The 17,613-nt window shown below is 43.6% G+C and overlaps 1 protein-coding gene across 8 annotated transcripts in view; it reads right to left on the reverse strand.

Moving 5' to 3' along the window:
* The window catches only part of CNKSR2 (connector enhancer of kinase suppressor of Ras 2), a 380,784-nt gene that overhangs the window by 131,287 nt on the left and 231,884 nt on the right, over positions 1-17,613 (reverse strand). For 6 of the 8 annotated variants that reach the window (XM_059720858.1, XM_059720856.1, XM_059720857.1 and 3 more), the window contains 3 exons: positions 16,187-16,320; positions 9,816-9,935; positions 8,923-9,134 (listed from right to left, as the gene is read on the reverse strand). In XM_059720858.1, the coding sequence (XP_059576841.1) occupies positions 8,923-9,134; positions 9,816-9,935; positions 16,187-16,320 (466 nt within the window). The remainder of the gene's footprint in view (positions 1-8,922; positions 9,135-9,815; positions 9,936-16,186; positions 16,321-17,613) is intronic. The other 2 variants (XM_006258843.3, XM_019495116.2) reach the window with 1 other exon arrangement.

Genomic DNA, 17,613 nt, shown 5'->3' on the forward strand with positions numbered 1-17,613 from the left:
AATAACTATCCCCTGAATTGGCTGAATCTGAATCTCAAGCGAATACTAGCCACATCGCACAGGCTTAATAGACACTATTTTTCTCTTTCTTTTCCCCAGTCAGAAACACCAGAAGGAAATGTGTAGATTATCTAAAGTCATATCAAGTTGTCTTGCTGCTATAATAGTTTTGTTCTAAGGCCCTCTCCAGATGTTACATTTATCATGTCATTATTGTGTTAATCATGCAATAAATTGTAACGTGCCATATGGTCAAGCAATTTATCATGCAAAAAAAATGTAAAAATGAGCCACAAAGCTATTACTCATTAAATGTGGAACACCGTTGTGGCTAGTTTATATCATACTTTAATTTGAACTCTCAGCATGTCAGTTTAAAAAGTTCAAGGGGAGACCAGACTCAGGAGCTGCTGGGAAATGATCTCTAAACTTGCTGGCATACAGGGGCTCCCCACTGGAAATGGGCTCTTCAAGTGCTATGCTGCCTACAAGTCCATTTAAATTTCCCAGTATGTGCAGAGTTCAGCACTGGGGAGCAGTCTATAACTAATCCCAAGTTTAAAGGGGCACATGCAGTTCAGCACTGGTGAATGGCTCCCCAGTTCTGGACTGCATGAATGTCCAGGCACGCAGATGCAGTATCGCACAATAACCTTGTGGGAAAACTGGCAGATTGTGGGCTCAGCTGCTTGATGGTTCATTGGGTGGGAAAGTGGCAGGACCCAGAGAGCTCTCATGAATGGATATGTGTCATCCTAGCATGAAGTGGCCACTGGTGTCCCTCAGGGGTCCGTGCTTGGACCACTGCTTTTCAACATCTTTATCAATGATTTGGATGGAGGAGTGAAAAGCTTGCTGGCCAAGTTCATGGACAACTCCAAGTTATAGGGCAGTGTGGTCATGCCAGAAGATAGGCTGCAGATACATGAGGAGCGGACAGGCTTGAGAGTTGGGCAGACAGGAACCAGATGTTTAATACTTCCAAGTGTAAGGTGCTCCATTTGCAGGCAAACAACCCTCAACATACATACAGGCTTAGCGGCGACAGCTTGACTTGCACCACATCCGAAAGGGACTTAGGGGTAATGATAGACCATCGCATGAATATGAGCCATCAGTGCAAAGCGGTGGTCAGCAGGGCAAATAACACACTGGCATGCATCAACCGATGCATCTTGTGTAAAACTAAGGATACTCCCACTGTACTCAGCACTGGTGAGACTGCAGTTAGAGTACTGCGTCCAGTTTTAGGTGCTGCACTTCAATAAGGACGTGGAAAAATTTGAGAGGATCAGAAAAGAGCCACCCATATTATCAGGGACTTGCAAGGCAAGCCATACAAGGAAAGGCTGAGGGACCTGAGCCCCTTTAATCTAAAGAACTGAAGGTTGAGAAGGGACTTGATAGTGGCTTATCAATATATCAGAAGAGTGCATCAGGAGCTTGGTAAACAACTGTTCACTAGGGCACCCCCAGGAAAGACCAGATCTAATGGATACAAACTCCTGGAAGGCTGCTTCAGGCTTAATTCCAGGAAAAACTCCTTCATGGTCAGGGTGTCCACAGTGGAACAAACTCTCTCCAGAGGTGGTACAGTCACCTATCCTGGAGGTTTTCAAGAGGAGACTAGACAGTCACCTTGCTGGGGTCACTTAACCCCAGTTGTGTTCCTGCCTAGAGGGGGGCGGGGGGGCTGGACCTGTTGATCTTCAAGGTCCCTTCCAGCCCCTAACTATCTATGAATCTATGAAAAGCCCAAGATCAGGGAGTCGCTCCTTAATCCTGGACTCCAACCCCACTCCTCCCTCCCACCAGTAGATACAGGATGGGACCTGAGCAATTTAATCCTAGACCTCAAAAACCGTACATCCTACCATGCCAGACCTTGCCTGTTTTTGGGAACTGGGATAAAATTCCTCAGGTCCCATCCCACAATTAAATTAACATCAGGAGAGGCTTAAGGTAGAACGCTGAGGCAAAAAAGTGACATCTATAGTCTGCTGTTTTGGGACAGCATAGATTATTTAATCTACAGTAGAGGATGACATTTAGGTGGCTTAGATCAGCAAGCTACAAAAATCTAATAATCAACATTGATTACTTATGTGTCATACATGAAAAAGCCACAATCAACCTTTCTTCTGGTTACTGTAGATGGAATATATCCAAGCACTACTTTAAATGTTTATATTTTATATATTTTATCTTCATAAAAAATATTTTTGAGATAGCAAAGGAGAATCAGAGAAAGAAGTTTAAATCATTTAATTATCAAGCAAGATATGTAATGCAAGACATGGGAGATGATATTATCACTCTATGTGGCAGGATTTGGGGCCTTAAAAATTAGGGAACAATATATACTTCACTTAAGAATTTATGGAAAAAACTGAGCATCAGTATACATATGGAGACATAGGGGTTTGTTTTTTTTATTGATTTTGGGTTACCAGTAACTGTCGAGAGATTTTTCAGTAAAAGAAAAAACTTGTGAAGAGTACATTTGGGTGACCACAAATATAACCCATTGATAACACCATTCTTTAAAACTAGGGCACTGATGGAACAAGTCTTACATAGCTAGGACTTTACTGGAATTTTCTTCCTTAAATAGAGATAACGAAAGGTGCCAGAGAGGATTTTCATAGTATTATTACATAATCAGGATCATTTAGAAGTCTACGTCTGTAGATACATATTATTTTTAGCACAGACAATTTTTCTAAAAATATTAATAACTCTAATGCTCACTCATCCCCAAGATGGAATGGAAATAGAGGGAAATAAAATCAGAGCAGTGGTAGAGAGATCACATTTGTCCAGTGTGGCAAAGCAAACACCCTTCCCTGCATTCAAGCAATCATTAAAATATTTGCACCTTTTATCCACTCTTGGGGGTCAAAACATATTAAAACAGCAGTCACAACCTGTATTTATAGTTATATGTAAAAAAAAAGGAAACACTATTACTTCAACATGCATTTCAGAGAAGCAGAAGGAAAAACACACAAGGAGTTATATGCTGTTCTTGCTAAACAGTTCGTTTAGAACCTGATACCATATTTTCTTGCATACCACACACACCTCCCCCTGGGGTATGGAGAGCTATCTTTCCCTCCCCAAATCAGCCCTCCCCAGTGGAGGGGTGGTATCTAAAGTGGGGAAGCTGATTTTTCTTTGCTGGAATAGAGGTAGGGTAGAATGAGCAAGGAGATATTGTTGGAAGACTCATGGCTCCCAAGATAGCTACCGATAGCCACCACTTCTCCCTGGGACTGCAAAGAACAGGGATGGAATTCAGTGTTCTCTCTCTCTCACAGTTATTGATAAGGCTGTAGGTTTTGGCTGAAGAGGCACTGAGCTAGCTGAGTGTGAGTGAGCTGCTGCATGTAGTCTGTAGCATGCTGATGAGGCTTGCAATGTGGAAGCAACATTTTATTATTTACAGAAACTTATATAAAGAACTAATTATAATAAGGAAGTTACAGTCTTCACACTGCCTTGCAAAAGTCTGGGGTCTATCTTTGTTGCTGTCTGGCCATACCAGGAAGTTCCTGCTGCCTTACCCAGACTGTCTCCTGGGATGCCATGTTTCCTGAACACACTTCCTGGAAAGACTTCTCTGTCACACTGTTAGCCATTTCATTTAAAAATATCTTTTTCTACTTTCTGCTTTATAAAAACCAAGATGTATGTTTTAGTTGGGGGCATGCAGTATGCAAGAAAATAAGGTATTTCATGCTGCCCTCAGCCCTCTATGAAAAAGGTTTCAGAAGGCTCCTTCTGAACCTGTAACAGCAACAGTAAAAAGAGTAAAAAGTGCTGTGTTGCAGAAGGAATTCTGAAGGCTCCTACACTTGCTCAGCTTGCAATATGCTGTGGTATGTGTCAGGGAATTTTTTTAAGCCTTCCTCAGATGCATTAGGTATTAGCTGCAGCCTAGGCTGGGGATTTTGACTGGGGGGTGCCAGTGCTCCTGCTGGAACTTAAAGCTGAAGGCTCCTTGCTAGAGGGTCTTGCCTCTCTACTTAGGGTTAGACCAATAACCATATTTCTGGTCAGGAAGACATTTTACACCACGGTCAAACTGGTATGGACTGTGGGGCTTTTTGCCTCTCTCTAGGTGGGGGTGTGGATCTCTCACGTGTATATTAACAACCTTTTACAGAAGCAGGACATTGGCTGCCATGGTTCCCGCGCTTTACTTGTGGCAGGTTAGGGTGTTATATCTTGTGTTGTGTCAGGGTTGATGTTAGGTTGACTAAGGGCCTTTGTACACACCACAAAATTGGCCTTTAAAGAGGCTTAAATATCCTTTTGCACTGCTTTAATGGCGTCACTGTTTGCACGCTCGGCATCATGTTCCACTTCAAATGACTTTACTAGCTCCAAGGTGTTTTAGTTTGCTACCTAACAAAGTGCAACAATGCATGGGACACTGGAAGCCAATGTGCTCGGGGCTTGGTGGGCCCAGCACAGCTCAGGGGCTGTGGGAACTGGTGGCAGCCCATGCAGGCAGGCTCCAGTGAAGGGAAAAAAAAAAGCAGTAAGCCTGATCTTTTTCTTTTCCTCCCTGGGGCCTGCCTGAGCTGTGTGGGGGCCCAGTGCTTCCCTCCATGGCATTGGGGGCTGGTGCTTCCCTCTGTGGCTGCAGCACCTCCAGAGACCACCCGGGCCAGGTGCCAGGGGATGGGTGCCACCCAAGGGGGCCACCACGTAGCTCAGGGACTACTCAGCCTGCCAGCAGCTTGCTCTCCCCTCACCACTGAAGAGGCAGGTAAGGATTGGGCCCCCACCCTTGTGTACATGCCACGGGGGGTTTAGTTCGGTTTAATTCTCCCTAAATTGAAGTGGTGTTTTTAAAAACCCACCATTTCAGTTTAGGGAGAACTAAACCGAATTAAACTTCCATGGCAGGTACAACCAATTTAAGAGGTTAAATTATGGATTTGTGCAGGATGGTTTGGATAGGGATGATCCTGCCTTAGGCAGGGAGTTGGACTAGATGATCTATGGAGGTCCCTTCAAGCTCTTCTTCTCTGATTTCTATGACCAACATGCACGTGCATTCATTTAAACAAGCAATTACTCTTGTTTTTTTTAAAACTGAAATAAAGTGTGGGATAAAACTGGCAGTATCTTCCTTTTAGCCTCTGCCTTCACTTGTCTCAATTTTAAATGCACACTCTGTAAACAGGTGCATCTTCATGAAAATGTATTCTTTAATATTCCATAAATGCATTACACAAAATCCTGAGAATATTTTAAACAGCTTAAATTCAGTTTGTATCTTCACTCTCAAACGATTGCACAGCTTTGTTGTAATCAAGTGCTGAGCATCATGTACTGAATCTGTAGTTTTTCATAAATTAATTTCATTTTGTCTTCTTCTCAAAGGGATATACTGCCAGGATTACTACAGCTATTCCAACATAGAGCCTACACTAAGTTTAATAATTAATATAGAATGGCAAATAGAATCACCAGTATTCAATAACTTGTTCAGTTAAAACCAATGCACTCAAAACATCTTGTTAAAGGCAATCTGATTTGCATACAAAACTTCTATACTCAATGCATTTCGATTCTTATTTATATTTATATGCCAAAATCTGCAGATACCCCCTAACCCTTTGCTACATCCCTTGCTCTGCCACTGGACACTAAGAAGAACAAAACAAAAGGATGGAATAGAGATATATGCAAAGTGCTGCACCTAGGGAGGAAAAATGTCCAGCATACCTACAGCCTAGGAAATGACCTGCTGGGTGGCACGCAAGTGGAAAGGGATCTTGGAGTCCTAGTGGACTCCAAGATGAACATGAGTCATCAGTGTGATGAAGCCATCAGAAAAGCTAATGGCACTTTATCGTGCATCAGCAGATGCATGACGAATAGATCCAAAGAGGTGATACTTCCCCTCTATCGGACGCTGGTCAGACTGCAGTTGGAGTACTGTGTGCAATTCTGGGCACCGCACTGCATGAGGGATGCAGATAACCTGGAGAGGGTCCAGAGAAGGGCCACTCGTATGGTTAAGGGCTTGCAGGCCAAGCCCTACGAGGAGAGACTAGAGAACCTGGACCTTTTCAGACTCCGCAAGAGAAGGTTGAGAAGCGACCTTGTGGCTGCCTATAAGTTCATCACGGGGGCACAGAAGGGAATTGGTGAGGTTTTATTCACCAAGGCGCCCATGGGGGTTACAAGAAATAATGGCCACAAGCTAGCAGAGAGCAGATTTAGACTGGACATTAGGAAGAACTTCTTCACAGTTCAAGTGGCCAGGGTCTGGAATGGGTTCCCAAGGAAGGTGGTGCTCTCCCCTACCCTGGGGGTCTTCAAGAGGAGGTTGGATATGCATCTAGCTGGGATCATCTAGACCCAGCACTCTTTCCTGCCTATGCAGGGGGTTGGACTCGATGATCTATTGAGGTCTCTTCCGACCCTAACATCTATGAATCTATGCTGTAGGAGGGGGATGCAAACTAGCCCATATCTGGAATTGGCTCAAACTGCTTAGTCACGTTGCATTAGAGAGAACTCCATTGGTATAAGCCCTGAATGAAGGTAGACATGGCAGGGGCACAAAGAGTTGTTTTTGATATAAACAAAAAGAATATGTTCTGTATCCTGTAGGCTCCCTCTGTGCTTACTTCCACCCCCTGGGTGTGGCTACATGTGCGACTGACTGTGCAGTTGTTACTGTGCAGTCATTTCGTATTTAGGGATGTAGCTTTAGCTTTAGCAAGTACTAAATGATTGCACAACAACTGCCATTACTGCGTAGTCCTGGTGGCACACAGGTCATTTCCAACCCTGCTGCATAGTAGCAATGAGTTACTGTGCATTGGTGTCATGGTTTGTGCCTGCTGCTATGTTGCCATAGCAATGAGCTACAGCAATGTAGCATCTCACGTCAATGTGCCCCATGGCAACTTAGTGGTAATAATGATCATGATGATTCTCAACATAACACAACTTTTCTATTCCCAACCTGAAAAACTTCTATCTCACTTACTAGAGAATCTCCAATAGTCTGATAGCTGTAGCCTAGGAAATACAGCACAGATATTCAAAGGAGCCTAAGTGTCCTAGGTGTTCAACTCCCACTGGAATATGTATAAAAAAATCTCAGCCTACATCCTATGCAGCAGGGGTGGGTAAAATATAGCCCCACCCCACCCAAACCCAGTGCCCCGCACTGCAGCTGCTTGCAGCAAACATGGGGTTGCCTGTGCCCGCTCCAGACAGCTCCATGCAGGCTGCAAGCGCCTGCAGTGTGGGGCATGGGCTGTGGGAGGGGCTGCTCCTCCCCCGCGCTCAGCTTTTCCCCAGGCTTCTTCCCTGTGTGGAGAAAAACAGACCCTGATCCACTCCATGGCTGCGAGTGGCTGCAACGCAGGGCGCCAGACATGGGGCAGGGAGGGGCTGCTTTCCCCACCCTACTGCGCTCAGCACTACCTTGTAACCTAGCCCCACTGCCAGGCTTGCAGTGGGACAGGTTACAAGCCGGTGCTGAGCATGGGGAAAAGTGGCCCCTTGCCTGCCCCATGGCCAGCGCCCCATGCTGCAGCCACTCGTAGCCTGCCTAGGGCTGCCTGTGCCTGCTCCAGCCAGCCCTGCGTGGGCTGTGAGCAGCTGCAGCAGGGAGTGTCGACCATGGGGCAGGCGAGGGGCCATTTTTCCCCATGCTCAGCACTAGCTTCTTCTCTGCTCGTGAGCAGGGGGTCGGGGCTGAGGGCTATCCCCTTCCTGTACCGTGGGGCTGGGGGACACTGGGTGTGAGTGGGTAGGGAGCCAGCGGGAGCACGCGGCCCGCATCAGTGTCCTGGGGCCAGCGCCGATGGGGCCCAGAGCAGGTGGCAGGAGTGCGGGGTCCCAGCTGGAAGGGGCTCTATGGAGCCAGACCAGCTTCCCCCTCCCTGCTGGTGCAGCCCAACCCGGCTCCACAGACCCTTGCCAGCCTATGCCCTGCTTTGGGCCCTACCGGTGCTGGTCCTGGGACATTGGTCCCAAGACATTGGGATATTTGTCCCAAAATGGTGACCAGGGGGGTGGGGCACCTGTCAAGGGGTGGGGCTACCCATGCAGCCCTCAACAGTCTGCCAAATCTGGGTAAGCAGCCCTCCACCCAAAATAATTGCCCGCTCTTGCTATATAGGGTAGTCACTCACAGAAGGCATTCACTTTGTAAAGGTTAATTTGCTAAGATAGTACATGCAACTGCAAGACAAAGTGATCGTTTATCCTTAAGAAGCTATTACAGCTCATGTAAATATTACCAAATCATGGCACAGACATTATACTTTACTGGTATAAGTGATTAGAAACTGGTCTATATCCATAACAGAACAGAAGTTCTGCATGCACAGACTGGTTTAAAAATGACAGAATCCAGTCTAAGATTTGCACCCCCCCACCCCCAAGAATGAATACGTGTTCTGTTCACCACTGATCTAAACTACGCCACTTACAGAAAACTACGCAACTTAGATTGATTATGCCTTGGGCTGCACCTAGCCATAAAGAAGTAAATTGAGAAATTTTTTCCCCTGATGAAATGGAACCAAAAGATTATTACAATATATCCTTTGACAAGTTTTACACTGGTCATTGATAGTAATAAAATAAATCAGGAAGGTAAAACTGATAATATTAAGTACAACTTTCTGTATAGAAACAGGACTTAGACATATCATTACAATGAATATTGATCTGGACTAACCACCCATTCATATTTTTCTGTGTACTAAAAAAGTTATACAGTAGATTTTTAATAAACAAATGTTTATACTGAGATCCTCCTATAGAACATGAAAATTCTTAGCAAAGCAAATTCATAAATGTGTATTCTTTATTTAAAAAGAAAATGTCAGTCATGACACAAATGAAAACATTGAATGAGCCTTATAAATACCTTACCATATGTTGGAGTGCTCTCTCTCCTCCCAGGACCACTTGTTCTTCCTTTCTCATATTCATAGCAGTATAAGACTGCGTCTTCTTCAACCACATTAAAACGCTTCCGATATTCCTGGTCAAGAAATGAATTAGGAGATTCCGATCCTGTATGAACTGGCTTGCCCACTATGTGTCTGCCAACATCATCACATGGAAGATTTCCCTTTTCATCCCTTTAATAAACAAGATATTTTGAATGTATTTTAATAGTACATTTTTATGTGGCTATCTTTCAGTAAGTAGGAAACTGAAAATATTTACTATACCAAGAGCTTTGGTGGATGCAATACTGTCTGAACTGTTACATACATTTCTGTCTACTGATCTCAATTGCAGGCTGAATCTATTCTTTCCTAAATTCTGAAAAAGCTTGAGGATTTTCACCCTCTGGAAAAAATGGAAAGCTCACTCATCTTGCTGGTCTTTTGGGAATGGGGATAAATTATGAGGATTATGATGAACCACAAAGGACATTTATAGACGTACTCTGGAAGGCACAGGGGGAGGGGCGGCAGGTGCTTTAACTAGAGTGGCTTTGAGAGCCACTCTAATTAAAGTGCCCAGAGTGTCACATGTATCAGTGTCCCTGTGCTGAAAAATGGCAGCAGGGGAGAGCTTTAGATAAATGCTCCCACCGGCATTTTTCAGTGCAGGGACGCTGATACATATGACGCTGGAGTCTGCTGGGGCACAGTGATTACCATGCTCCAGGACACTCGATTAACTGAGACTGCTCCAGCATGTTGTAATTACAGCACAACAGAGCAGCCTCTCTGCATGTGTATAGGTGCCCTAAAAGGTGAGCTGGTATTTGAATAGGCAGACCAGTTCAAATAGTAATATGCAACTATCACCTTTTAAGTAATTGTTCCACAGAAGGTACTAGACCTGCAGCCTCTCCCTCATGCCACATATGTGATGACAACCATGGTGTTTTCTGTTTGGGAATATCGTCAGACCTCAATGTGGCATGGCTGCAGGGATATGTAAAATACATCAATGTAGTAATTCTCTTACTCTGTTCCAGTAACAAAAGAATGCCTGTTTTTGTTATACTCAGTCAGGAATGGAAACAGTAACCTAGGAAGAGTTGCACAGTTATTTGATGACACACAAACAAAAAATAAAAGCCTTTGTAAATAGAGTCAACTATAGACAAAAGACTACTGAAATGCCAGAATATATCCTTCAATCAAATCATATTATAGACTATATTATTGGATGGGTTTGTAAAGTGAACTACAGTCCAGTAGGATTAAGTTAACGAAAAAAGATTACAGAAATGCACAGTTTAATCATTCCATAGAATCACAGATTCATAGGGAAGTTAGGGTTGAAGGGTCATCAGGAAGTTATCTACTCTACCTACCCCCCCGCTCAAAGCAGGACCATCAGGGCTTTGTCAAGATGGGCCTTAAAAACTTCCAAGGATGGAGATTCCACCACCTCTCTAGGTAACTTGGTTCCAGCGCTTCACCACCCTCCTACTGAGAAAGTTTTTTCTAGTATCCAACCTACACTTCCATCGCTGAAGCTTGAGACCATTGCTCCTTGTTTGTCATGTCACTCCTGAGAACAGTCTATCTCCATTCTCCTTGGAGCCACCCTTCAGATACTTAAAGACTGCTATCAAATCCCTCCTCAGTTTTCACTTCTCCAAACTAAATAAACTCACTTCCCTCAGCCTCTCCTCATAAGTCATGTGTCCCACCCCTGAACCATTTTCGTTGCCCCCTGCTGGAGTCTCTCCAACTTGTCCACATCCTTTCTATAGTGGGGGGCCCAGAACTGGATACAGTAATCAAGATGTTGCCTCACCAGTACAGAATATAGGGGAATAATTACCTCTCTCGACCTGCTGGCAATGCTCCTACAAATGCAGCCCGGTATGCCGTTAGCCTTCTTGGCAACAAGGGCTCACTACTAACTCGCATCCATTTTATTGTTCGCTGTCACCCCCAGGTCCTTTTCTGCAGAGCTGCTGCTTAGCCAGTCAGTCCCCAGGCTGTAGTGGTGCATGGGATACTTCCATCCTAAGTGCAAGACTTTGCAGTTGTCTTTAATGAACCTCATGAGATTTCTTTTGGCCCAATCCTCCAATTTGTTTAGGTCACTCTGAATCCTAGCCCTACCCCCCAGTTTATCTACTACAACCCCCCCTCCCCCCCCCAGCTTTTTGTTACCCTTCACATCCCATTGCTAGTTGCAACTCCAATTGCACTTTCGCCTTCCTGACTTCATCCCTGCATGCCCAAGCAATATTCTTATACTCCTCTCAAGTTGTTTGTCCAAGTTTCCACTTCTTGAAAACTTCCTTTTTGTGTTTCAGCTCACTGAAGAGTTCTCTGCTAAGCTAAACTGGTTGCTTGCCACATTTGCTGTTTTTCCTGTTCATCAGGATGGTTTGTTCCGGTGCCCTCTGTAAGTTTTCTTTAAAGTACAATCAGCTTTTGTGAACTCCTTTCCCCCTCAGCCTGGTTTCCCAGGGGATTCTGTCCATCAGTTCCCTGAAGGAGTCAAAGTTTGCTTTTCAGAAGTCTAGGGTCCATAATCTGCTGCTCTCCTTTCTTGCTTTTGTCAAGATTCTGCCCAACTTGCCATCCACCTCTACTTCCTTCATGAATTCTTCTATGTCTGTGAGTAGTAGATCAAGAAGAACATGGCCCCTAATTGTTCTCTCCAACATTTACAACCCAGAAGTTGTCTCCAATGCCCTTCAAAAACTTCCTGTATTTCCTGTGCACTGGTGTATTGCCTTTCCAGCAGATGTCAGGGTGAATGAAATCCCGCATGAGAACCAGGATTTATGAGCAGGAAACTTCTGTTAGTTGCCTGAAGAAAGCCTCATGTACCTCATCCTCTTAGTCTGGTACCCTACAGCACACATCCACCACAACATCACTCTTCTTGCTCTTCCCTCTAATCTTAACGCAGATACTTTCCAGTATCATAGTGGAGCTCAGAGCAATCATACAGATCTTTTACACACATTGCAACTGCTCCTCCTCTTCTCCCCTGCTTGTCATTCCTGAACAGTTTGTTTCTATCCATAACAGTGGTCTGGTCATGCGAGCTATCCCACCAAATCTCTGTTATCCCAATCATGTCATAGTTCTTTGACTGTGCAAGGACTACCAATTTTTCCTGCTTGTTTCCCAGGCTCCATGCGTTTGTGTACAGGCACCTGAGGTAACTAGCTAATTGCCCTACTTTGTCAGTAAGAATGAGGCCTCCTCTGTTGCCCACTCCTGCATCTGCTTCCTCCAGGTCCCCTGCTTCCCCACTTATCTTAGTTGGCTTTGTTCTCCATCCCCCAGCAAACCTAGTTTAAAGCCCTCATCACTAGGTTAGCCAGCCTGTCTATGAAAATGCTTTTCTCTCACTTCATCCCTTCCTATCAAGCTTTCTTTTTGGAACAACAGCCCATGATTGAAGAAGCCAAATCCTGGATGGCAACACCACTTGCACAGTCATGCATTGATCTGAAGGATGTGTCTGTTCCTATCAGGGCCCCCCCCTTGATTGGAAGAATTGAGAAGATGACTTGAGCCCCATCCCCTTCACCCTTGTGCCCAGAGCCTTGTAGTCACTCTTGATTTGCTCAGAGTCATCCCTGGAAGTATCATTGGTGCCCACGTGGATGAGCAGTATGGGTAGTGGTCAGAGGGCTGGACAAATCTTGATAATCCTTCTGTGACATTGGATCCAGGCTCCAGATAAGCAACAGGCCTCCTGGGACAACAGGTCAGGCTGGCAGATGGATCCCTCTGTCGCTTGCAGAAGTGGGGTTGCAGCCACCATAACCCATTGCTACCTCTTTGTGGCAGTGGTCTTGATCCTCCCCACCTTTGCGATTCTTGGCCTGGCCTCTTCCACCAATGGAATACACTCCTCCGCCTGCATTGCTAGTGCTCCATATCTGTTCTTCAGGCAAACCACTGCATGTGGGGATGGCTACTTCTTGCTGCCATAAGAAACAAGCCTCCAGCTTCTGCCTTCCTGGGAGTCCATGCCCTCTTCCTCTACTAGCATCACCTCTGGCAGTTCTTCCACTGCAGCCCTAGAAGTTTCCCTCAGCCTGGAATCGATGAAGTTCTCATGGCGGAGGATGCTTTGGAGCCTTGCTACCTCCCCTTGTACCTGTCTTGCCTTCTCCCTGAGGGACACCACCAAAAGGCACTGCTCACATTGCAGGAACTCCTCCACCTGGCTGACATTGGAAGGAATCTGCAAGATCTGCACAGAACCGATCCAGGACCTGGGTGGAAGCCTCAACAGTGTGTGGTCCTGCCTGGACAGACACCTCACAGGTGGAAGCAGAGGAAGAGCTGGAAGTGGCAGTGGCTCTGGGATTGCAACATCCTCCAGCCATGTCTCTGGGTCTTCTAATCTGCTGCTTCTCACTTTGTCCCTCTTTCCAAGCAGACCATCCCTAGCAAACTCCTCTGCAGCTGGCCTCTTTGCTGTTCCTTGATATGAAGGGTTCCTTTTTCCCTACAGCCTCTTTCCTCTTAGCAAGCTTACAGTAAGGGATTGTGTGAGTTTCCAAGTAAAATTCCCCTCACTCTGGACTCCAGTTAAAACAAGGAATTTAAGTCTTGGTCTAGCTGCTGAGTTTTAGCTGCTAAAATAAAACTATGTAGTTATAGTCAGTCTTAATTAACTATATAAAACAAAGAAAGAAAACTAGTTTTTGTGTGCGCTAAGCTGAAAAGTAATTGATTAGTGTTGCTATATACACTACCACATTACCATTGATAATTTTTCCTAAGTCTAAAACAAATAATTACAAATGGATTTTTAAATGTCCCAGATTTTGTGACAGATGAGTTGTAAACTGTGAATGAGAGCTACACATTAGAACACACCCTGTAAATTACATCATTTACTTATTTAATAAATTTTCTATGGAAGTAAACAGTGGCAGGCTTGTGATCAGCAATATATACCTAGTATTTTTCTGAGGCTATCTTAGCTTTAGTTTCAAAAGTGTAAGGTCTGTGCAATATAAACAATCAAATTTTCATCCAGTGACAAACCTGAAGAACTCTAATTGTTTCATTTGTATTCCCTTTAGTTTAAAGTGTTTAGAATTAACATCTTTAAGGTCCCAAGAAGTTTTTTCTAAAGCTACGCTATTCTTTCAGTTGCACCAGTATAGAGTTAATAGGGTTACAGTGGTATCTATTAAATGGATTAAAGATACATCTATGCCATGTGAGCATTTCAAATATAATGACTGGCATCCTTTTTCTTTGCTGAGAGGAAAAAATCCCAAAGCTTAATGAGATAAACTATGGGAGCTGACAGAAGTGCAGGCCCCTGCTCTAACTCATGGTACTTTTCATAAAGCACCATGGATTAGAGCCCCCCCCAACACTTGTTTGCCTGTTGGGTTGGAGGGGGGGAGAAGAGGAATTGATCCTGCCTGCAATTAAGAGCTGCATCTCTCTCCCAGCTCTGCCCCTTCTCCTAGCTCCGGGGCTATCTGTAGGAAGGGAGGGGGGAAGAAGAGCAAGGGGTTTGCCTGGCCTGATCTGGAGGGGAGAGGACTGGGGGTGCAGGGAGCATGAGGCAGGGGCTCTCCAATCCACCCACCTCATCCTCCAGTTCACGCCAGGCAAACCCCAACCAGCAGCTCACTCTCTCTCCTCCCTCCCCACCTACAGATAGCTTAGGGAACCCACAAATTAATCCTAGGGAACAGAGGTTCCCTAAGGTGCTCAAAGTAGAGCACCTTCATCTGTTCCCCCACTTGATAAGGGTCAATTTGTTGTGCAATTAGCCACTTTAAAAGCACTCTGCAGCTGTGTACATGTGTCATGCATGGCATGGCTGCAGAGCACTTTCAGAGGGCTGAACACGACAAATTTAAATTCTGTCTGCGCCCTACCTGTATTGCTTGTTCATCATTTTCTGAAGACACCAATTAGAATAACTGTTTAGGCAAAATCAACAGGACTAATTATATTACCTGTTAAAGTGACAACAGAAATGTTTGGGTTTTTTTGGTTTTCGTTTGTTTGTTTGTTTTGCTAAAAGTAAATATAGTCCAGAACAGACAGTGCAAGTATAAGAAATATCTGCAAGATTTTAGTTCATGGCTTCACAAAAGGAGCGGAACATCATCAGAACCATGAAGTGGAAACTGAACATTCTGCCCTCAGGAGTATTCTATATCTCTGGAAATTAAGGATTTTTTATACATACACAATTTCCCTTTGCCCCTGCCAATTTAATTTTCTATCCAACACATCCTTGGCTACCACACAGGAAAGGCTTAACAGCATCAGGCAATACATCTCGTTAATTAGCTAAATGAGTCATTACTGAGTGACTCTATTCCACTATTGAGTGACTCTAGTCCAGGTCATGGGCATACTGATCTTACAACAAGTTCAACAAAGGTAACAAAATGCAGCCAACCCCCCCAAAATCATGATTTGGACATATAATGTTGCACGCATAGTAAACACAGAACACTTTAAAATTAACTGTTCCTTTGTATCATGGTCTCTCACTAATCCCACTAGTCTAATGCTTAGTTTACAATTCATACTATATGGATGTATTTGTAGACTGTAATATTAATACATGATTTTAGGAAAGAAACAATTGGTATACTAGGCTACTGTAATTAGTTAACTGAACGGTAATAGGTTATCTGGGAGTTGGGTGAGGACCCTGCTAAGTATGAATAGACTGCTGAGTAGAGGTTGGTAGTTTAGCCTGAAAGGAGAGTGATAAATATGGCCATTCCACTCACAACTCAGAGTGGCACATATATTTCTGGAACAACCGAGTCACTACAGAATATAGTAAGGTAAATAATGTAGGTTCTTGGTTCAGATGGCAGACATTATTGATACAATTTGTATCATTTTTTAAGACAAATCATTATTTCAAATTAGTATTGGACAATCAAGATAAGCATGTTATTATCCCACATTGGACTATGGCAGGATTTTTCCCAACCAAAACGTAGTATTGTCCAATTTTGAAGGTGGGATACTGCATCAGATGGATCATGGCTCTGTTAAAAACTAGACCAACAACAAGGGAAATTATCAGGGGCTTGAACCTGCAGTTCCAATGCCCGAATATTACACTAGCATGGTTCTTTTTTTTTTCTCTTAATAATCAACTTAATGCATTTAAATGCTCAGTTGGTCATTTCCTGAGGGCCATTTTTTGGCCATGAGCAATATCATCACTAAGTGTTTACCTGGGAATGTAAGGTTCTACTGGAGGAGGAGGTATGTAGAGTTCTTGGAGAGCAGAGCTATCTCTTTTGGTGGGTGTACTGATTGTGCTGGAGGGTGTAGCAACACTGCTTGTCGGGCTTCGAGGAATAAGCGGCTGGATAAAGAAAGGAAAAAAATAATCACACAATTATTGCCTTATTTTCAAATTTAAATTAAACATTAAAAAAGAACTTTGCAGATCAGAAAAGAAAAAAAAGTAATAGTTCTGATGTTCATGCCTTTTTAAAACAATCTGAAAAACAATTCACACTAAAAGAAAGGGATAGCCAAAGTCTATGAAGGCCATGTGATATGCTTATCTAACCTACTCCTCAATTCATATCTGTCCTTTCTCTCTCCTGCAGAGCACTAGTGCCAGTGCTCATAAAATACTTATCTAAAATACTTACCTGTAGTGACACTGCTCAAATATGCATGAGAGTAAATAGCAATGCAGTATCTAAGAGATTTGCTTTATAAAATGAACTCAATAAAGGAAACCTCTTGTGCTACAATAAAGGTTGCATAAGCACAAAATAAACAGTGTATTTACATTTAAATATTTGTGATATTATTTAAGAAATAGGTGTGGATGATCCAGTTTTTTTATGGCTGTCCATTAGCATCAGTCTAGCCTCAAAATTGGTTTTCTCTGTCTCTTACATATACAATTGTCTGCTTTGAACTAAGCATCCAAACCCTCCCTCTCACACCTCTTTCCCTTATTATTCTTGGCTAGCTGACTGACCAATTACTTAAATGCTCCATGTCATCACAGCCTGAAGGTTAGGTATGGTAGCAAACACTACAAGCAAACATTACACAACTAGAAAAATGCAACAGGAAGGAAGGGAATGAGACACTCCAGTTTGCTTGTACAATGTGCCCTATTCCTAGCATTGATCCTAAACAAACTTGAAAGGGAAGAGAAGGGATAAAACCCCACAAATATCATTATCTTCATACATGCTCAAATATATTTAATAGTTAAACTATTTTGTTTTGTTGTTTTCAAAGAGCTCTCTTCCCTCCATCTTGTTGGAAATAAAGGCCTTGAGAAAACAATTTTAAGGCTTGGAAGAATATAGTGTTCACCACAGCTATGAATCTGACCCACATGAGTGCCGTAGGTCACAAATATTTCAAGTTGTATTTACAACAGAAAAAACCATGAGCTCAGGTAAAAAAAGGACAGTATACATAGAAGCCTCTACTGCAAGCACAGTGAAGAATAATTTATGAGAGGGCAATGGGACACTCCTGTAAAAAATAATGAGTTCTTGTTCTCCAAATATTAATTATGACACTTTTGCAGTATACCTAGACTACAGCAAACTGAGAATTTTAATAGTGGAGCTTTGTCACATTTTTGGCATTTTTATAAGACAGCAATGAGTTGCTGTCATCT

Source organism: Alligator mississippiensis, chromosome 1 (assembly GCF_030867095.1).
Source record: "Alligator mississippiensis isolate rAllMis1 chromosome 1, rAllMis1, whole genome shotgun sequence".
In the NCBI taxonomy this organism is placed as follows: domain Eukaryota; kingdom Metazoa; phylum Chordata; order Crocodylia; family Alligatoridae; genus Alligator; species Alligator mississippiensis.